Genomic DNA, 22,499 nt, shown 5'->3' on the forward strand with positions numbered 1-22,499 from the left:
GGTACATAACGCTGCGTATCTCACTGACACGACCATACGGCACAGTACGCGCCAACCCTAACAATTAAAGGTACTGTTCTTAGTCAATAAGGAAACATTGCAACAGACACACCAGCTACAGCATGCATCGTCTATATTGAAGGAGAAGTTTAATACACAAACAAATAAAACCACCAGTTCACTGATATATTTACACTGTCAATTAAAATCTGCAATATTACATTAACATAGAATCTCAAACACTTTCCTGCCTAGAGGCAAACTGGTAAGAACCTGTGTTCTGAGTGAACTTCAGTAACAGATAATCCTATAGGAGAAATGTCCTCCATACATTAGATCATAAATAAGGTGCAGTGTAACATCTCGTCATCGTCCCGCGTGCACCGCACTGTACATAATGAAGCAGAATATAAGCTGCAGTCGTGTCACTGAAAGGCAGGAGGTCACCGATGATCACTGCACAAACTGTAATGAGGTAAAGAAAATAAATGACTTTATTCCTCATGGTGATGGTTGGCTCAGGATCCTCCCATTAGAGGAGGAGGGTGGGCAATGTGCTTGTGGTGGTTCTGTACACACCCCCCCCCCCAAACACAGACCACTGAGCTACAGTAATTGATTTGCCCTCAATCACTGGTCCCTTAATCTACTTACTGTTGCAAGAGAGTCCACGCAAAATATCGACAGGGAGGGGAGAGGCCCGGGCTGACCAAACACGACTGCGACACTCACTGGTTCGTACTGTTACAACAGCCGAGAAGAGACGAGGATGGTGACGATCACACGGCGTCAACAAGACCGACCAGACTGAACCATATAAAGGAGCAGACTTTCTTTTTGTTTCGGTAGAACGTGTTGCAAAAGTGCCGTTCAAGAGGAGAAATCAAAGTGTTCTACCTTCATGAACCTGTTTAGAAAAGCAGCTGAGCTGAAATGTGATCCTGGTTCATATTTAGGAACGTCTTATGAAGCTTTTAACATTGACATTTAAATAAAACCAATTCTATGCTGCAATCCGTTTAAATATGAAGAAAACAAATGTATTTAAAAGTTCTAAAGGTAGTGAGACATTCAGAATTCATTATTTTATCCCTTTGCTCAGTAAGATTGACACCCCAAAAACTAACAGAGGTATTTTGTGTGTGTGTGTTGGTTTAATCCAGTTAAATACAGTGTCATTGGTGCTCATATGACAGGAACTGTGCTCAATCCCACTGACAACACAACTCAAAGACAAACATGTAGTTTGCTTTGCACACCTTTAATATGTTCAGAAACGGACGCACAATCACAGCTTCTCCACTCTCAACTTTAAAAAGCACTAAGTCTGTCAATCATCTCCAGCAGAAGACACAAGTCTTTATGATCATTATACAAAAAGTACAACGGAATTATACGCAGTCCCATTCAGTGCAAACAGAGCAATCTATCTTATTAAAACATAATACAACTATGTACAAGGATAAAAATAAAACAAAGGGGGAGTCAATTCCTAATAAATAGACCAAATAAATCTAAATATAGGTTTAAGAACAGTGTAAATGAAGATTTACTAGCTCTACTCTCTGGCTGTACTTACTTCAGCTACAGCTGCAGGTCGACTACATCATACATATGATCATACTAGAGATATGCACAGTGCTTTTTGCCAGAACGTTGGTGTAAATGATTTAACTGATGGTGCAGTGAACTGCCCTGACGCCAGACCACATCTGAGTCTCAGATCACTGTCAGCCAGTCAGCAGTGACTGTTCCTCCACACTTACTACACTTTTGTCTTTAATGCTAAGACTGGAAACACCAGTGCAACAAGCTCAGGGTTGTATAAAAACTTTACCTTTGGAAAATGGACGAGAACCAGAGAACCGAGATCCAGAACGTAACCATTTATTTCAACGAGAGCACAAACGGACGAGATAAACTTCAGCTTGTTGGCATTCTTCTCCTGCTCTGCCTGACAAACTATCCATTACACTGATGAGCTTCAGCCACAGTCTCAGTCAAGTTCAATACGGAGACAAGACAAAAAGAAACTGTTCGACAAGGACATAGCTAAACTCACTGTGCAGGGAGGGACTTATTTTAAACGTAGGTTTTACTTTGATCAGACTGGATGTTTTTACAATAGTAACTGTGCTTAAAAGAAGACAAATACCTTATCTTACATCTATCACTCCTATGAATCTCTGTCAAAGTCAAAACGCATAAGACAAGAATTAATAATAAATAAGTATGAAATCCAAAGTTGCATCCACAGTGTTTGATTGACAGGTTGGTTCTGGAAAGTGTTGAAAAACACTGAAACAGTGCGACGGTTTTCTGCAGAATCTAATAACACAGTGTGCTGCACCTGAACCAGACTGAGTGCAGTGAACATGCAGCTACATAAAAGATTGAAGCACATATGGTTCTGTATGCATGCACACACACACACACACACACACACACACACACACGTTTGCGCTTCATTCATAGTGAGGACCCTTATAGACATAATGCATTCCCTAGCCCCTTACCCTAACCTTAACCATCGCAACTAATTGCCTAACCTTAGCCTTTACCCTAACCCTAAAACCAGGTCTTAGCGCCCAAAAAGCCCTGTATAAAGTGAGGATGTCCTCACTCTGTATGGTGTATATGATTTTTGGTCCTCACAAAGCGACAACTACAAGAACACACAGACAAAAACACAGGCCTTCACGTGGCCAGCTGTTTGGAAGTATATTAAGAGGGAGCAGTATCTCTATGGCAACCTGGGGAGGAAGAGGTCACTCTGTGTGTGTATGTGTGACAACAAGGCTAATGCTATTTCCTGTGCTGGGAAGCTGCTCTGACTTGATGTTTATCTGGACTTGACTTTCCCTGACAGTTTAGGCTCTTGTTTCTCCATCTGTGTCCAAACTGAACAGAGTTTATATGTCAAAGTTCTCCTTTTTACTTTAAAAAAAATGTTGTTGTTTTCTGTTGGACAGGTTCAGGTCACCAGAGCTACAGATGTTATGCTACATGCTTTTGAAAATGTAAGAGGTTAAAATTTCCACTGAACTCAAAACACTAACTCCACCACATGTGGGGAAACGCGTAAAAAAAAAAAGAGGTAATATTAAACCTATATATATATATATATATATATATATATATATATATATAACGCAGAGAAAAAGGCTCTCAGATTAATAAATAACGCAGGATATAGAGACCACACATATTAACTCTTCTTAGAAAATACAAGCTGTGAATTTTCCAGATTTGATTCAGTTTAAAATAATTTCCTTCCAAATAAAATTGTTTTCAGAGAGAGAATATAGGGGAATATCATTAAGAGGAAAACTTAATTTAAAATGCATTGTGTCATAACCACCTCAAAAAGTATGTGTGACTAAATCTGCTGGGGTTAAATCATGGAACAAAAATAAATAAGAATGAAGAACAGCAGGTTAATTTTAAGCCAGAAATATTGTTGTGAATTGTAGTAGATAGTTGGAGAAAAGGTGAAGTAGTCATTAAATTGAGTTGTGAAAAGGAACATATAAGTTTATACCTCTGCCTACTCCTTTTCATACATGTGGCGAGAAGGAAACATAAATGTGTTATGTAAAAATAAATGTGTGAATATTGAACATGTTTGAAATCAATCTATGTGCCAGGAAAGTGGAGACTGACCTTGAGTCTCTGTTACTCATGCAGCAAGTAGCCAAATTCATACAGCTCTCTCGTTTTCATCTTAAGCTTGAAAACGAGCTGGTTGATTGGTGTAGACATGAGGGTTGACCCTCAGGGTTTTTAATTACATATCATGTTCTACTATAAACAGCACTTTCATTTTTTTTAGTTCATCACTGTGACTTTATGCACACGATGATTGCTGGTGACATTTTAATTACTTGTGTGCCTGCAAAGAGAAATCTGGAAGAGGAAAGAGGAGGCAAGGAGAAGTTGGAGGGGGTGGAAAGTCGAAGAGCGGATGACAAAGGAGGAGAGATGGGAAGCAGAGAAGGGGACATAGGAGAAATAGAAGAGGACAGAGGAGGTGAGAAAATAAAGGGGAGGTGTGAGGGTGTTGATTGATCATGACTAAGCATTACACTGCGGACTGTAAGTGAATCCATTCATCAGGTGACCTGCTGCTCCTCATTCACATCTGCTTTCTGTGAACGTAACTTTTCGTCGTTTAACCGAAGACAGGCAACACTTTCACAACAATTCATTATTTATCCAACTCAAGTGCAAATAAGCAACTTTTCAAAACCACAATTAATTAACATAATTGTGTGAAATATAGGCCTGATGTTGATTAAAAAAAATTGTTTTTTTATGCGTTGTCAATACGGACCACAATTATCATTCCTAAATTAGTAAAAATTTTAGTCGAACATGGACCGACTCTCTGCTCTCCAAGCACCAAACACACCAGCTATCCTGTTGGATAATCTCTAAAGGGTTCATCTTCATCTGTTTCGTAGTCAAACGTGTGTTTGTTAGATTTCCTTCACTCGCTCTGATTAAAACAGGTGATACACACCATTCACAACACCATCCGTATGGATGAGAAACGCTTCCAGCTATATTTTCGCACGACGAGCAGACGCTCCACAGCTGGGACGTAGTTGTTATCACGTCGGGGGAAATCCTGGCACTGGCCTCCACTCGAGTTAGCAAGTCGTCAAATTAGCTGAAGTATCACTGGACGTGGTTCTCATCCATACGGAGCTCCTTAAGTTGTGTCCGGCTCTGGATTGGTGTTGGGAAACCACACATGATGGCGGTTTCTTCTCTGCAGACGTTTCCACAACAGAGAGTGCAACAATGCTTAGCCATGGTTGATGGTGAAAAGAAATGCCCGCTACTTCTGTCTTTAGACCAAAATAAAACTGGCCGTGCGACAAATTCACATAGCGTCCTGTGTGAATGCAACATAAAGAGCCTGGTATACGTCTGCGCACAGCACGTGGACGCAACGCGCGCCGTGCATATCAACCCCCAGATTTTGGAAACGGGCACTAAGAGTGCGCGTTTGGTGCACAGTGGACAGCGCACTTATGCCCCATCGGTAGGTGCAGATACGCCAGGCTGAAAAAAGACGGTACATGTCACACCATCGGGTGACTGGTGGATGGTGGAGTGGGATACTACAGGACCCTGACGCACACAGGACCCTGAGTATAACAGGGTTTGCAATACGCGACGCCCACTGCAGCATGTGTACGTAAGTATACCACAGGCTTAAGAGTGTTGCAGTATACAAATGTTACATTGCGTCTTCCTAATGACCAAACAAGCAGAATAATAACATCAAGAGGAAAAAATAAAAAAATATATTTACATTACACAGTGCAGCTTTAACTCACTCAATGGTGGAGTAGTTGTGACTGAGACGTACAGGTGCTGACAAGATCGTTCCCAGTCACAAATCACTGATACACGCATGTCGACCCTTAATAATAAAAAAAAAGCCATAACCACAATTGTTCCCTATCAATATTTAATAAGTTGGTGAAACCTAACAACTGTATCTAATTAATCCAACCTGACTACAAAATTTACTGCACCTGCCATTAAAGTAAGCATTCCAGAATGCGGTCACTGTGAATTACCTTGAGATTTGGCAGAATTACTGATCCTAAAAGTGCTGTTGTCCTTAATCCAAATGCATTTATCATTACAGCTATGCATCTGCAGAGGGCAGAACGCTGCTGTCTGCCGGTGACGTTGTCTATATGAATGAGCGCGCGCCTGCTCGTACCAGATATGATGTATAGCCGACTGTCCTTTGTTGTACAAATCCTGATTAATACACAACAGGGACTGAATGAGTATGGAGAAGTGAAGGGCTTTCACTACAGAGATACACTGTACTTTTTAGAGGGCAAACACAGACACATCAAAAGTATCTTCCTACTATGCAAAATAAATTAATATTTTTGTAAGGTTTTACAAAATAAACACATTTCAGCACCCAGTAAAAATTTTGTGTGATCACAAAGGGTGGACGAGGAGAGGAAAAAACACAGGTTACAAGACAGAGAAGAGTAGGACAGTAGAAGAGGTCTATGGGAACAAACAAAACCCAGCAATGGTGCATATTGTCTGTTGTCACTGAGCGTGGCAGTTTGATGCATTACATTGCTGGACCAAAGACAATTCTGCGAATGGGGACAGCCTGGCGTATCTGCATATCGATTATTTGTGGCTGCCATAAATACAGTTTAATGGAACTGTCAGTGAGTGCCATTGCATATAAACTGAGCCTGGAGCTCAGCTGCTGCTGGCTAACAATACAGGCCAAATCTGTGCCTGTAGTGGAGAGCATGTGTGGAACCTATGTTGAATGTCGTCAGTGGGTGTGTGAGAAAGTCTAATGTTTACTTTATATATATATACTTATTTTTCAAATCTGTCATGCAATAAAAATCTGGAGTTGTGACTGCCTCAATATTAAAGATTTGAGTATCTATATTAATGGCATTTGGCTTTTACTGTAGAACACTATATTATATAATATTTACAGTGTAAAAAAGGTATTTTGTATTATAATGCCAAATGTTATGCTATTTACCATTTAGATTAGTTAGTTGCAAGTCTAATCTTAGGTGTAACCAACACCCAGGTCATAGACTGGTACCAGGCCACAATAATCCATAGGAAATGGGTTACTGTGGAAATGTAACTTTTAATTAAATATTACACATAAATGTATAATAATTTAATAGTAGCAAACCAAATTAAACCTCCTCAGCAGACTGGACATTACAAACCCATCGCACCCGTTGCAAAATTAACCATCATTTAGAAGTCTTGAGAATATTTACTATTATTTTAAAACTGCATACATGTTTTCCTGGATATGTCCCAGTACACTGACTTTTCAAACCAGCAGACTACGTCCATTTTTACAAAGTCTATGGGTGTACCAGACTGATTGTCCTGAAACCCAGAGTTCCTGGACGAGAGATTGACTCACCACAAATGAACAAGAATGTTCAATCATAAGGGGGCCGTTAAGGTCGAAGTGATGCATGAAGAATTAATTAGTTTAACTCCTCTCCCTGTATCCCTTTGTCCTGTGTCCAACAGGCAGCTCTTCTCTGCCTCAAGGGTTCTTCAAGGCCTCAATTTATTCATCAAGCCATAAATTTGAGTGGCAGGACGCTGGAATGATGCATCCGCTTTTAAATGAAGGCACAATGTAAAAAAATTCAACTACAAGTGCCGGCCTCGACAGTGACGACTGTAATGCATAATGCCACCTCATGTCACCTAAATTCTATTCATATTTGTACCTTTAAACTGGGTACAGAAAAAAAAAGGCTGAATCCTGCTGAATTCTCATAAATCAACATGACAACACATTTTATTAGACTCCCGATCTGTTTACCTCTCCCCTGGTTGTGGGAACCATTACAACCTTAGAAACACTCCCAGGATTAGACATTGTCTCTCAGTTGTTCTATGTGTCTTCCATTATCTCTCAAGGTTCCTAATGTCCTGTGTTCATTTTGGTTCTATTACTAGACGGTCTAATGCTACTGTTTGCTGTGAAAACAGGCTACACAAACAATCTTGAAAATATTAGCAGCATCTCAACAACACAAAGTGTTGTACATATTAGTGGAAGTTTGGAGTTGGATTTGACAAAAAAAACTTAAGGAAGCAGAGCTCGCCTGTTGAAAAAATGCATTTGGAGAGGATTTCTCTCTATTTCCTCCTGATTGTTCTGAAACGAATACAGCACTTAAGACTTTTGACAAAGGGATAGGAAAATAAAGGATCCATTCTTAACATATTTTATCTCTGCCCAGATGAGAGTGACTTCACATTCTAATTCTCACGTACAGAGCTGGTGCTCACATCCAAACACTCCCAAATCTCTATTAGGATGCACACATGGAAATCCAAACGCACTGACAACATCCAGACAAAACCTAAAATCTATATCTAATAACAGAAGCACATTTTAAATAGAGCAATCTGTCACTGCAAAACAAATAAATCCATAACACATGATACACATGATGATACCAAGACTGACTTACTGACAAACTAAACACCTTACAATGTGCAGTTGTTTTCCAGAGGGTGACAACAAAAACAGTAAATGCTGACAGACCAATATCAAATATTCTGCAGTACACCATCATATTTTCACTCCAGTGAATTTTACAAAAGAAAAACTCCAAGAAAAAAAAAGGACATTTCTGCTGCAATTCTGTCAATGTCCAATAACCACAACCATAATGGGTATAACCACATACTTGGGCATCATCTTACTCACTCTCAGAAAACAGGTGATAAAACACTCCCCCTGGTGGCCATATTTATGATGCTGCACAGTCAAAACGTGTCCATCTCTGCAGCAGAGAACAGAGACAGTTAACAACTGCCTGTTTGTGTGAGACATTACTGATTTGACAACATTTGTTTTTCAGTTTGCCAATTGCTCAGGGCTTAAGTACTATAGAGTCAGCAACAGTGGGAGAATAGAATGGTAGTGATTCTAACATTTTTTAATGATAAACCTTTGAAATGTAATAGAAAAGCAGCCATTACAGTAGCTACTTTAAATAAAAGTTGTGCTGGAATCATCCTAGTATGAATGAACAGGTAAAAAAAAAAAAAAAAAAAGTAGAGACAAACATTCTCAACAGTGCCAAAAAGTAATCAAATTAGCTAATCAGCCAGCCAAAGCCTCAGAAACAAACTCAGTCTTCTTGTGACAGTCTAAGGGTGTTTTCTGTAAATCAAGGGCTTCACTCAGCTCAGATGCTCTGCTGCTGTCAGCTGCTAATTCAACTGCAACCACATTACTCTTGTCCTTAATAAGGTTTACACAGTGTCTGCCTTTCCGAGCCTCAGCCCGTATCAAGCAATGCCCTGCAATGTGCGTGTGCCTTTGTTACAGCATTTTGTGGTGCATGACTGTTGTGTGATAGCTTGTAATCAGGAGTATGCGAGTGTGAAGGCCACTCACGGGTCATTTGTTTGTCCTAAAAAAATAAGCTGTGTGTGCAGATGTGCTCAATGGTTTAATAACTACCATGTATTTAAAACATATTTTGGATGTTTACGATGCAAATAATAAATGACAACTAAGGACGTGTGCTTTTTACTGTATTTATCCAATATGAGGGTTATAAGCCTTCATTGAAAACTGCAACTGTGATTTATTTTGATTAATTACTGGGTCTGAAACCAGGGGTCTCACTTCACTTGACTGTCCAACAACTGGACCACACGAGTTTAAACAGCTTTGGGTAAGGACGAGGCATTAAGTTGTGATGATTAAGGTAAGGGAACACCAAACTAAGTGTACAAGGATGCACTGCACATGCAGGTTTATGCACTTAATTGTGTAGCTGTGCTGGAGTAGGCAGAGGAGCTCTTCTCATCATTAAAAAGCAAATTGGCTGAGCCAGAAAAGGTCAGGGAGCTCAGCAGGAGCAGGAAGCAGACTATTCATCAAAGACTCTACTTTCTCCTGTAGCCTTTTCAGTTTTAGAGTTTTTCAACTTTTGAGTTCCGGTCTCTCTAGGTTTAACAAGGTTAGATGCATTATTATACATGCAGAACATACACAATCTATTCTTGGACAGTTCAATTTACTGTCAGCTCTGCACAGTAACATATGGTTACAACAGACAATGGTGATTGATTTTAAATTGGAAAACAAGATAATCAGTACAAGAGGTGTCATCAAGTCAGTGGGGTGAGGCAAAAATATGGATTCATTTCAAGGGTGAAGGTCACACTGACAATTATGTCAGACAATGGACTTGTGATCAGGGCACACTGGTAAACAAGCGTTCAATAGTAAGGTCCACTCCACACTACACGATACACTTTGAAATACAAATAAAATTTATTCCCAAAAATAAAATATTTCTCACTATAACGGCATTTTGAAATGTTTTAGTCTTGTCCAGAACATTAATTATATATTATAAAAATTATACAAAATAATAAAGTAAACAGGAAAAAAAATTACAATAAAAACATTCTCAAGATTAATCCCATCTGAAACAGAACAACCATTCTTCTTTTTATATTTTTTTGCATTTGTCTTCTAAGAACAAACAGTAAGACAATGCAACCATTACACATATACAAAATCAACAGGTTCTAACATCATTAAACTGATCTGCATGAGATTAAAATGACACGAATATTTATCTCATGAAAAACGATTTTGAACACTTTATAAATCAAAGCAAAAATTAAATCCTTGATGACAACCTGAATCATAATTAAGAGATAGAGAGTAAATATTCCTTCTTTTGTGACTTGGGTCACTGGAGGCTCAACCTACCTGGACCCAAACAAAGGAAACATGATGCTGGTGCTTCGCTGGTGCAGCAGAGAAACAGGTGCACCTAGACAACAGAATCAAATCAATGTAAATATGACTATTCTGTTAGATATGGCAATGATGCACAGGCCGTATAGTATACATGTATGCACATTTAAGTAAATGTCTTGCTGTCATATTATGTTATCTCCACATCTGATGTAGTGTCAAGAAGGTTGAGCTCAGTACATAAGCAGTTCCTCCTACGATATAATTGAAATTGCTATGTAGCCTTAAGACATTAGCTCATGGGTGCTCATGAGTTCTCAGACATGATACATAATCAAGCGTTATCTGGATTTACACTTTTTCGTGTGTGTGGGCTGAGGCCTGAACAGACTGACCTACTATATAGTAACTACAAATGTGACCAACAGTGGACGTGTTAACTTGACATTTTGTCAGGAGGTTTTTCTGGAAAATATTTCAGCAAAATACTACCAGGGATTTGAGTGAAAGGGGCGAACAGTCACAGGACTCTAGCAAACGGCATTATTCATAACCAACTGTGTAACAATGGGTTCCGATGTTCTGTAGTATTGTCCAGACAGCTGATTGGTACAATGTGAGAGTAGAACAAGAAAATACGTGTATGCAAGGCACCGAATAACTTGCATCAGGGCTGAGTGAAGGAGAACGCCTTGTGTTTCAACAGAGAAAGTGATTATGGACAATTAACAAGTGCTGCACAGTCTGAAGAATTCTACAGCTGGTTCACACATCTGAACAAAAGTAGAATACAACTACTATTATTCCACTCAGCTGAAGGATTGTGCAATTGAAACTTCAGAGCCACTGAGCACAGTTGCTCATTGGGGTACAGGCTGAGAAGGACACCAGCCCTGTACAGGACACTGGGCCCCAACGGAGAATGAGGAACACTCCTTTTCCAATTTTTCGTTTGGCTTTTTTTGTGTCACTTCTTTCAGATCTTTGCGTGCAGTAAAACTCAGGCGTGTTAACAATTTTGATGTTTTTTAATTGTTTGTCCAGCCAACAAATTAAACATACCACTGGGACCTAACAAGGTCACTAATCTTAATATGGCAACTAACAAAAGCCTGAATCATTTAAACCATAACCTAAAACCTTTAAATGGAGAGGTGGTATAACCTTGGATTTTACAGTGGTTAAGTCTCTCACTCAAAGTTAGTTTAACTGTCTTTATTGTAAGTCGCTTTGTATAAAAGTTGTGGTCTGAGGTTGGACCTGCACCTCCATCTGACAGTGATGTCAGATTATACCAAACACCACTGGAGGTCAGCAAAAACAAGATTCTCAGCTGATGTGACATTATCGTAATAAATAGAAAACAACATAAATGGCATTTTTCAGTTCTGGTCCACACTTTGCAGACAGCCCACAAAACAAGCAGAGTACTGACTCTGTGACGGGTAACAAATCTGCTGAGTCGTTACATAGGACTGCAGACAGATACAAGAGAATCATGACAACAGACAAGTGCAGAGTTTGCATTTGTGTGCTCGAGTGTTGTTGTTTCTGCAATGTCGTGTTTTTCAGGGAACCCAGCATACAATTTGTCAGGGCAAATAACAGAAGAAGCAGCAAGAAAAATAACTAGAGACAAGAGCCTACAGGTAACTAGGTTAATTTAAAGTAACTGCAGAGGATATAATCTGTATGTTTCCACACATATTTTCTAAACACACACACACACACACCAATCCTCTAATCTGTCACGCACTAACTCTGGTTTCCATCTTGTGCTTTTATCTGTGTTCGTGCATCTGTGTGCAGCACACCGTCACGCTGCAGTTAGCCGAGAGCGATTAGTAGATAAATCTGCTTGACCCACAGTGGTATGCTTTTTTTCATTAACACTGTACAAGTGGAAGCACGGTGGAACAGCAGTGTATCAATAACAGCACAGAATGCAATGAAAGCAGTTTGTTGGGTCAAATAGCTCTGGTAACAGGTCTAATTGCATCTGTGTCAGGTTCTCAGTGCAGGTACATCCACCACTGCAAGCAGCAGGATGGAAATCAATACGCCCTCTCTGCATCCATGGATGAACTAATTTCATTGAAGGTTTTTTTCTGTAAGATGGGGGGAGTGAGAGGGGGGGAGAGAGAATGTGTGCACATGTGTAGGTTGATGAAGGTCATTGTATAATCCTATTAGAAAATGTGTCTTACAAGAGAGAAGGGCCTTTGTGTGTAAATGGAGACTCAAGTTCCACATTGTAATCCTTTAAACACTAAGCAATAATTTGACGAATGTGAAGTCTGTATCTTTCCTTTTTTAGAATTAGAATTATTTTTTAGCACACACACACATACCAATTAGTGATGGTGAATTTGTCCCATTGCTTGCTCAGGGGCACCCAGGTCATTGGCCCGTTTTGGGATTGAGCCAGCAACCTTCTGGTTACAAGCCAAATTCCTTTCCTCATCAACATTTTATCAGTAGATAAATAAAGAAATATTTTTGCCACAAAAAGGTTAACCTACTACAAACTATGCCCATATAAGTCTATGAGTTTAATAATACGTTTACCACTGAAACTGAAATTTGTATCACTTGCTAAATAATTCTTTCCCTGGGCCAAAGTCCATCACATCACAGCAATGCGTTGTTTTGTGACTTTGGTGTTTGAAATCTTTCATTGGGGTTTACCAAAGTGACACAAACTTATCAAACAGGACAGCAGTAGACGAGCAGCTCTGTGTCCCCACAAGCTAAAAACGCTGATCAGCACTGACTCTGACAGTTCCCCATATAACCACACTTGGAAAAATACCTGAACTCTTGTTTAGTATGTACCTTTGAATATATAGCATCCATCTTAAAAAATAAAAAAAGATTGACAGTGTATACCTTGATTGCAATGCTGGATTTGGCCGAGGTAAGGGGTGTGAAGACTCAGCGTCCTAAGGATTGGTGGTGGTCTGACCAACAAAGGGACAGCGATGTTTGACTGATGCTTCTCCTTTTCTTGTGTCTGACAGCAGGGGCTGGAATTAATGCTAGAAGGCGTTGCTTGAGGAGACATTTTTGTCACCTGTAAAATGGAATTGTGTTTTTATTGGATAAAAACAACTATAATTAATTGCTATCGGTTAATGTGCTTGATTTCCATCCATAAAAAAATCAACAAATTATACTTCAGCTGAGGTCGTCTTGGTCTGGATCAGATCTGGAGCGGTGAGAGGGCCGGAGGTGGGGGTAGTCGTGTTGGTAGGAGAGGGTTCATTTGTCAAGACCGGGCCCAGTTCACAGCTGAGTGTTTGGTCATTTAGCACAAAACTTAACGGGTTGGCCCGTGCAGCCTGAACAAGACACAGAAGTAAGACCTCAGCAGCATTTGTGCAGACACTTATTCTGTATTTTCTCCATGTTTCCATAAATGCTTAGATAGTTTATCTGTTTCCGTTTCATCAACAATGTCATACAAAAGCTGACAAAGTGTCAGCATGGCTGTGTGTAATCAGGGTCAGATGGTCATACCTGGGTGTCAGAGCTGACTTCACTGCTCTCTATGAACTCCAGCGCAGGCATCTCTTCCTCTTCTTCCTTAAACACCAAGAAAACATCCTGTGTGCATCACATTTGCAGTAGTGTGTAAAAGTCTTAGGTCACCATTAGATTTGTTGCTTTAGCAAGGCTATAATGACCATACAGTAGAATTATTTCTCAATAACCTTACTGGAACAAATCCAGAAAATACAGGAAGCATGTATGCAGTTTTAAAATAACAGATTCCTAAATTAGACGTTGGTTTTCAATATGACAATAATAAAAAGTTACATCGTAGTACTGTACAAAAGTCAAAATCTGTTTCTGGAATCAGTTCCTCTTAAACTGCAAGATTATTACATAGAGGAGCAAAAGAACACGGAACACATCTTGTTTGTCACTATTGAGATTAACTGTATTCATTTTCTTTTATAGTTGCCTTGTTCAGTCCTTGAAAACCAATAGGCATCAGACAGGCAATGGATTGGCTGTCATTTATTGACCAACAAATAGTGTGACCTTCCAACTATTTGACTGTGCATTGGGTCCACTACCCCCCAATCCACCTTTCAGCAAGATGATGTGCGAGTTTGATCTGAATGTGTGTTTAGTGCTGCAGTGGGCCTGCAGCACTGACAGTGTGGCTGGTGAGATAAGAGCTATGAACAGGAAAAGAACAAAAGCCTGCTGACAACAGCAATAAAAGACAGGGAAACAAAAGAAAGAAAGAGGAAGGAAGAGATGAAGAGTGCAATCTTTGGTGCAAACCAAGCGAAAACATCACTCAAACAAGCACTGATTAATGTTTTGTTTAGCTGTAATTGTAAAAATGTAAAAAAATTAGCATAGAATAGCAGAGCCAGGATTGTGTCTATGTTCAAGATAGACAAAAATATGATATTACATGTGCTATGGTATATTGGGGACCATTTAATATCTAAATAAAAAGTATGTGACCAAGACTGTATGTACCTTCAGGGAGGATGGCATGGACTCATCTGGAGTATTTGCTGGCTCACTGGAGGTCATTTCCTCCTCAAACTCCGGCAGATCAACCTTTCCCTCCCCCAGATAGAGACTTGCTGGATTGCTTTGGACACACAGCTGAGGACAAAATATAGGACCAGTGAATTAACCAATGACCTTGTACTTATTTATGTGGTGAATATTTCTTAAAGTGATTCAGTACAGTGGGGTAAACCATTGTCTATATAAATGTTTTAGACGTGCTATTAACAATGCTAGGGTTGTGTGGCTCACTGCTGTACTCTCTGCAGGGCCGCAGGGTTTCCCATGTCCCTGGTTCATCAGAGCAGTGTGGACGTAGACGTCATGAGCAGTGCGTGTGTCACACAGGTAGAGCTGCAGCACATCTCCCGTGTAACAATCTAGAGCGCCCACCAGGGTGCGATCACAGCACAGCTTCTGGAAGGAGGCCACGGCCTCAGCAGTCCAGCTGCCCTGTAAGAGATGGACCACCATTCACAGAGCAAAAGCTGAATAAATCTGTACAACATTAAGTCTTTTGTTTTACATCCATATTAACCCTTTATCTGCAAGTTAAATATAAATATAACTGTCATACTTCCCGTCTTTGAAAGACTACAAGCTAAGGTTTTTAGACATGCTACTTGTGTAGGAGGAAATGATGCAGGATTAATGTGTATTAACCTTTGAAAAAATAGTAGGTGCAAAAAGCTAAAAGTTTTGTATAAACATAATATTAGCTTTCACACTTACAGTAGTGGGTTTAATTCCAGCGAGGGACGATGGAACAGCTTGTGCTGGAAGAACTGAATAACACAACCTGGAAACCAGAGATGTAGAGAGCTGAGCAGAAACATCACACACCAACCTGTTTAGTAGTAAGTGACTACTGATCGACTGTTTCAATGTTCGAGATGACCCTACTTGAGGAACTTGAGGCTGGCGCTCTGCACAACAGTCGTATCACCGAAGTCAACAAAGTACACCTCAACTTGAGTCGGGCTGAGTATTTTTTGGATCACCACTCGGTAGAACCACAAACCTGCCGGTGACACACAGCAGGCCTGACCCCGTCTGACAAATTTCTTGGGGAGGCGATAGCCCTCTGCCACATCAGAATAAGTGTAACATCGCCTAAAAAAATGAGAAAATAAAAAGTCACTGCTCTGAGTGAAGTATAAGAGGTTTTAAAAAGAATAAAGTTTGTCAAACCAGTGACGATGAACTCTTTAAGTATGTTTTGGTTTGTTTGGGGATTTCTTATTAAAATTGAACAGTCCAAGCTTCAACCAGCAAACACTGTCAAATTTGGTATCATTGATATAGGCATCACTTAAATGTCTCCTGTGTCGGAGTCATGTTAGGTGTTTAAAAATGCCTTTCTTTTCTTTATTAACTTCTTAAAACCACCAATAAATGAGAGTAAACAGATATGGCTTAATGGTCAGTTTTTACACAAGACAAAGGAGTAATTGCAAATTAGTTTAAATAATCATCAACCCCACCTTTGGAAAACAAAAACTTTAGCTGAGTAGCAAGAGAGAGTATTATATTACCGACTGGAATAAATAGAATGCTGTGATTTAGTTTTTTGCCGTGTTCACCACCTCATCTCAATCATCATGTCTTCCATAGCTTGCGCCTCCTCACTGTCACTGAAGCGGATGTAGAAATGTGCCGGCGAGTCCATCTGTTCCACCGCGACTTGTACCAGCTCTCGAGCACTGTGACGCGTCGGTGGTTGGAGACGTTGACTCCGCATGGCATCAAGGGGAAGAGCAGGGTTGCGGTGCACCTGGACCACAGTATATCTCTCAGACACCTACATGAAAAAACAAACAAGCATTGACTAGTTCATATTTTGTTACCACTTATTGTTACTAGGACATTTTTTTTCTTATTTATTTATGTATTATTATAATACTTCTTATTAATTAGTTTATTAGTAATTTTTCCCTTTGGCGATGGGGAGGTGGGCCAGCTAGACTTTTGTGGTGGGTGACTCCCTGAAGGTCTGGGAGCTGTTTCACAAGAAGGTCTTTATGGTGCCCCCTAGCAGTTCTGGACACAGATTTAAAATAAAACATCTCTACGCAAATGTGAACAATTTCTTAAGACATAAAATTAATGGTATGGGCCCCTACCTATATTTACTAGTGGTCTGGCCCAGTCCTCCCCATTGCTTTAAATACTTTTTGATCAATAATTGAAAATGTATTTATTTGTCTTTAATTATTATTTAATTAAAGATATTTGACAATATCAATTCTTCTACTACACTTTGACTGTAGTGTAAACTGTAAAATATGATTATGTATTTTATATATATATATATATATATATACACATACATACATACATACATACACACACACACACATATATATGTGATTTTTGTCTAACTTTAAATGGTGTGTGTTTATGTATCACCTTTTGTCAGGTGTAGCATTTTTACCAATAAAAAAAATGAATGCGTGTCCATACTAACACATTCAGGTACACTGAATAATGTACAACAATATATCTAACCATTTCCCGGATCTTGGAATTGCTACTGGTCTCTAGCTCCTCACTCTCAACATCTGTGTTATTGTCATCTGCTTCCTGTTTGCCTTCCCAAAGAGACTCTTCACAGCTGAAGTCGATGCTCGTATATGACAGCTCCTCACCACTGTTACAATTCCCCGTTTCTTTTGAGTCTACGACATGAAGAAAACATTTATTTCATGCCGTTACGTCACAGACAACATTTAGAGGTTTTATGAATACATGCACATACACACCTGACAGTGGTCCGTCACTGTCTTTTACGTTCATGATTACCCAGTGGTGTCCACTGTCGTCTTCTGCAGGTTTAAGGTGGAAGATGTCACTCATGGCACTGATCAGTTCGGTCACACTGAAGAAGCCGCTCTGCTGCAGTGGCAGCTCCTCACCCAAAAGCCTCTGAAGAGCACAAGTAACCGATGTGAGCTGCCAAGTATCGTCTCAGTGCATCTGTAATTACTAGTTTTTTTTACCTTATACTCAGCAGGCAAATCATGTACTGACAATCCATCCCTGGTCTGACCTACAACCTGTAGAAGTATGAAGATACAAAGGATTTCATTAGAATACTTGAAACTGTGCGTCCTGCTTAAGGTGTGCACCAGTATAAGGCAAATCAATGTGCTTAAACAAGAGGTGTCAATACCACATTAGATCACAACTGGATTTTTTTTCAAGAACTCAATAATGATATTACATTACTGAGATATAATATTGTGTAGATAATGCAAACTCTTTTCCATTTCTTTCCATCATGATGCAGGTACAGCTTTGAATAACAGTTACCGTGAGGCTGAACTTTTGACCAACAAATTCTAATTAATATCTCAAGTCCAAGAAAACTATTTTTGCCAGGGATAAGGAAATAACATTTTGAAGGATGCATGGACAATCCAAAAACAGAATGTCACCTACTGCAGCTGTCCCCCGTGCTGATGCATTAATCAAATGGAAGTAGCAAACCAATTGAAACAAATGTTTACTTTACATTTCAAAATAATTTGCTTATAAACTAACAGGAAGTCTTACCTTTTGCAGTTTGTCCTTCAGCTCTAGACTGATGGTGCTAGCAATTCCATTCTCCAGGATTGTTCGATGAAGTTCCTCCTCCAACTGATGTAGAATTTAGAGAAAAAGAATGACGATAATGCGACAAATGCACATTTTGAATGCTTAAAAAAAACTTCATGTAACCACAGTCTGTGCTGTGGTTTGCCCTCTATTGGAACTCTCAACCTCTTCTCATTCTGAGAGTGTCATATACCCCCCCAATCCATCACTCACACACACACACACACACACACACACACACACGCACAGGGAGACTTTTACTTTAATAATAGCATCAGCATTTCCATCACCAATAATAAATCATAAATAATTATAAATAGCGGATTATATATCTTCCTTGACAGTGACTGCGTACTATCGGCTTGATGCTCACAAGTCTCTTTCAGGCATGGACAGGTACTCTGTGACAGAGCGATAGTATGACACTTGGAATGAGAACGGACTGAAATATTGCAATAACATGCATAGTGCGCCCATAGTGCACAACAAGCACATTAAGCCTTTATATGACAATTGAAGGAAATCAAGCCATTCATAGCAGAATATACAGTTACTCAAAGTTTGAGAACAAATTATCCAAATGAACACAAACCTTGAGGATGCACTTCTGTAGGAGATGGTCTTCCTGGCTGAGCCCCGGTTCAACTTCCTGGTTCTTCTCAACCAGATTTGGCTTGTTAAGGACAGTTATTGGCTCTTTGCAGACAGGGTCCATGGGAGTCTCAGCAGAAGACTGGGTCACAGGACTCTGCTTTAATGAGACTTGATTTGGAAACCACATTTCAAAATATTAGTGCTACATATGTGTGCAAAAATAAAAACTATTTTATACAATTTGGACAACATCTATGCCATTTCAGACCTAATATCCTCATTAACACTAAGGCTGCACTCACACATACATAGTGGAGGCTTCAACTGAAACAATCCACCATCTTCACTTTAAATCGGGCTGCCTTGCACATTGCTTAACTGTATTGCTGATCCCTTCCTTTGCTTTGCTTGCACTGCATGAGGTAGATGTTGAAAAATGTTCCACTTTCTAAACAGCAGGGCAGGCGACCACCAATCAATACGTTATACAAATATTCAAGCCCAGGTTGTAGCCAATCAAATCACATCATGCATTTAAGGTCAAACGGTGCATCATACAAACAGAGCTGTCAGACAAAGTTGTTGTCCCCGTTTCTTGTCACAGCAGACACCAAATCGTCATCAACAATATCAGCAACATTAGCAACTCTTCCTACAAATTCAGCCATGACAGACACTGCTCTCGTGACTTTTTGAAAGCTGCCTCCAGCACTGGGTGTCAAGCTTGCTCGGAGTCAAGCATTAAATTAATGTATACAGTAGCTAGTACAGTAGTAGTACAGACAGTAGCTACAGTAATTAAGTAGAGAAATATTGTTAAAAGTGACACCTATACTACTTTTTCAAAACACTTTGTTAAAAAAACACACCTGGGTGTAAACCTGCTGACGGAGCACTGTTGCCTGGCCCTTTGAATGGTGGCTTGTCAGTTCTATGCAATAGTGGCATTGAAGGTCCAGTCTTCCTTGCTGAATTAAATGGTATGAGCAGTGGCCTGGTTACCATGTGATCCCTCAGTCTTATGAGTGAACCCAGCCTGCTCTGCTGAATTATAACAAGGTCCGTCAACGCCGCCAGCATCTCTCCAGTGGTGTAAAAGCCATAGCTTTGGCAACGCAAGGGGTGGCCAAAGCAGCGCAGGAAGCAACCCTCCAGATCAGATAACCTGAGAGGACCCTGGGAGAGGAGCCACTTCATTATTCAACATTATTCAAGACAACATTTTTGCAATGAAAGAGCTAGATATCAAGAACCACTATGACCTCCATGCATCTGATTTAGTTGGTGTGTTTCATCACTTTGTTCATGATTGTCATGTTTCAACAATGGCTGACATTGTCTTTCTGGCTCGTAACGAGTTTGACCAAACATCTGAAAAATCTGACAGACTCAAACTGTCGGGCTTATTGTAGATATTCGAAATTGATTTTGATAAAGGACAATTAGTGATGACATCATACCTGCGAGAGGAGGAAGCAGAGCTGAGCCCTGAGCTGGGCAGGGAGAGGTGGAGGACCACAACGTCTTCTAGGAAGGAGTACAGATGTGGATATGCGAGAGTAGTGGGGTGAGAAGTAACTTGCACTGACCCTCTTGGTTCTCCTGTCGGCCTTAGACATACGCTGCTTGCCTACCAGCTTTTTAATGTTCTGCGTGGTTTCATCACTAACAGCTGCAATGGCACAAACCAAAGTGAGACCATGTAACACTATCTTTAAAAAAAAGGCAACAAGAATGAGGACCTATGAATCTTGAATGAGGACCTATGAATTCAATGCAGTGAAAAACAGCAACCAAATACAAACACAGGCTCAAATAAATTAGTAGACCTTACCGTTTAAGCAAATGGTACCATCTGCATTAATGCCAATAGACACCACATCAGGCATGTCCTTCACCATATCCATGATGTTCCTGAAGCCAAGGAGCTTCAGGGGCATAGGATGACCTAACATTTCCACATAGTCTCGTCGGAGCTGATCAGGATCCAAGCCCATCTTGGATGAAGTGAGCAAAGCACGAATGTCCCTCTTCAGATGTGCCAAAACCTCTTCCTGGTTCATCTTGCCTGAATATTCACGAAAAGCACAGCAAGAGGTAAAACATGGAAAAACAAAAACACATGCAGCGCATCCTGAACTCTCAGTAACACAACATGCTAAAAAAAAAAAAAAAGGTCACAAAAAAGGGCTGCCTGCAACCAAGAGTTTTATTATCACGTGACCCGTTAACTACTTTGATTTGGGCAGCCCGTGGCCAAGTGGAAAGGGAACTTGGCTTGTAACCGGAGGGTCTCCGTTTCAAGTACCCACCAGGTCAAAAGGGCTGGGGTACCCCTGAGCAAGGTACCCAACCCCCGTTGCTCCCCAGGCGCCCTAAGGGGATTAATAAAGTATAAGATTTAGATTTAGATTTATGTGTTATCGACGTGTCCACTATGACATCCTCAAATGTCATAGCAAACGAAAGTTACACAGAATTATGAGAAATGTATTTAAAAAAACAACACTCAAAACGACTTGCTTAATGTACAAAAATACCAGGGCAGTATTTTAAGTAATTGCTTTTTTTTTACGAATAAAGCCATGTTACAGCAGCAGTAAAACAGGCACATATGATAAAAAAAATGAGAAATTATCAAATATTTAGTACAAAAAATCATATAAAAAGTAAAATATAATAGAACATATAGACATAAGAATATACTCCAGTACAATATTAGGATAAACTATATGAAATAAGATTATAATTCTGCAGGGGAGGAAAAATCCTGAAAGCTACTCGTCATCATAGCTCGTCATCGCCACCTGAGAGTGGCTAACATTTTAGCAAAAGTTAATTCGCCTCCACTATAAAAAATCTAAAACCGGGTAATGCGGTCCAGCATAACAGAATACAGCCGCTGTAGTTCATTAAACCTCAACTAGAAACGTCTAAACATGGGGACACTGCTATATGACACTATAAATCTTCTGTATATTTGCCTATTGTTAGCATGTAGCTTACCTGTACCTCTCCACGCCTGTCAGCAACAGAGCACTGAGACGACTCCCTTGACCTTGTGCTTTGTTAGCGTCAACCAGCTATAGAAATCCAGAAATCTGTTAGAACATAGTTTAAAGTGAATATATCAGCATAAACCGGTCCTCACTGTTGCTGTGTGGCTATTTTACAATAAGTTAAAGAGTTTTCGTGAAAACACATGGTAGAGCAGCGATTCATCAAGTATCAACCGCGGCCACCGCCACCTGGAGGTCTGTGCAGGTGAGCTGCGAGAGGTCATAAAAATAAAGAAATGTTTTCTGTTTTATAATCAATCTTCCAACAACCAAATAATTGAGTTGCTTTGCCAATTGTTCTATTCGCACATTTTTTGTACCCTAGATAATTATGCAAAGTTTAAAATGTTAATATCCACCAGTTTATGAAATAAATCATATGTAAAACAAGTACACTCAAAATCAGTTCTGTACTTTTACAT

At 39.8% G+C, this 22,499-nt stretch overlaps 1 protein-coding gene across 2 annotated transcripts; it reads right to left on the reverse strand.

The window, feature by feature from the left end:
• Window positions 1-9,832: 9,832 nt before the first annotated feature.
• On the reverse strand, window positions 9,833-22,274 carry tdrd5 (tudor domain containing 5). Of its 2 annotated transcripts, XM_058637512.1 has the most exons (19): window positions 22,025-22,274; window positions 21,331-21,393; window positions 20,853-21,086; window positions 20,479-20,690; window positions 19,888-20,194; window positions 19,017-19,186; window positions 18,383-18,466; window positions 17,827-17,883; window positions 17,590-17,752; window positions 17,336-17,505; window positions 16,414-16,628; window positions 15,731-15,940; window positions 15,560-15,626; window positions 15,080-15,280; window positions 14,792-14,923; window positions 13,811-13,876; window positions 13,468-13,632; window positions 13,181-13,364; window positions 9,833-10,367 (listed from the first exon to the last, which is right to left on the reverse strand). In XM_058637512.1, the coding sequence occupies exons 3-19, from the start codon at window positions 21,079-21,081 to the stop codon at window positions 10,300-10,302; spliced, it is 2,700 nt and encodes an 899-aa protein (XP_058493495.1). In that variant the 5' UTR covers window positions 21,082-21,086; window positions 21,331-21,393; window positions 22,025-22,274; the 3' UTR covers window positions 9,833-10,299. The 2 variants fall into 2 exon arrangements, with proteins under 2 accessions (XP_058493495.1, XP_058493494.1); XM_058637511.1 differs by lacking the exon at window positions 21,331-21,393.
• Between the last annotated feature and the right edge of the window lie 225 nt (window positions 22,275-22,499).

The sequence above is a fragment of the Solea solea genome, chromosome 9, assembly GCF_958295425.1.
Source record: "Solea solea chromosome 9, fSolSol10.1, whole genome shotgun sequence".
Classification (NCBI taxonomy): Eukaryota; Metazoa; Chordata; class Actinopteri; order Pleuronectiformes; family Soleidae; genus Solea; species Solea solea.

Excerpts from the sequence above, each read along its gene's own strand:
- tdrd5 (XM_058637511.1), bottom strand. The coding sequence starts at position 21,081 with ATGAACCAGGAAGAGGTTTTGGCACATCTGAAGAGGGACATTCGTGCT. Across the intron at positions 14,924-15,079 it reads GCCCTGCAGAGAGTACAGCA|CTGTGTGTCCAAAGCAATCC; the intron begins GTGAGCCACACA and ends TTTTGTCCTCAG. Across the intron at positions 13,877-14,791 it reads CCATGCCATCCTCCCTGAAG|GAAGAAGAGGAAGAGATGCC; the intron begins GTACATACAGTC and ends TTGGTGTTTAAG.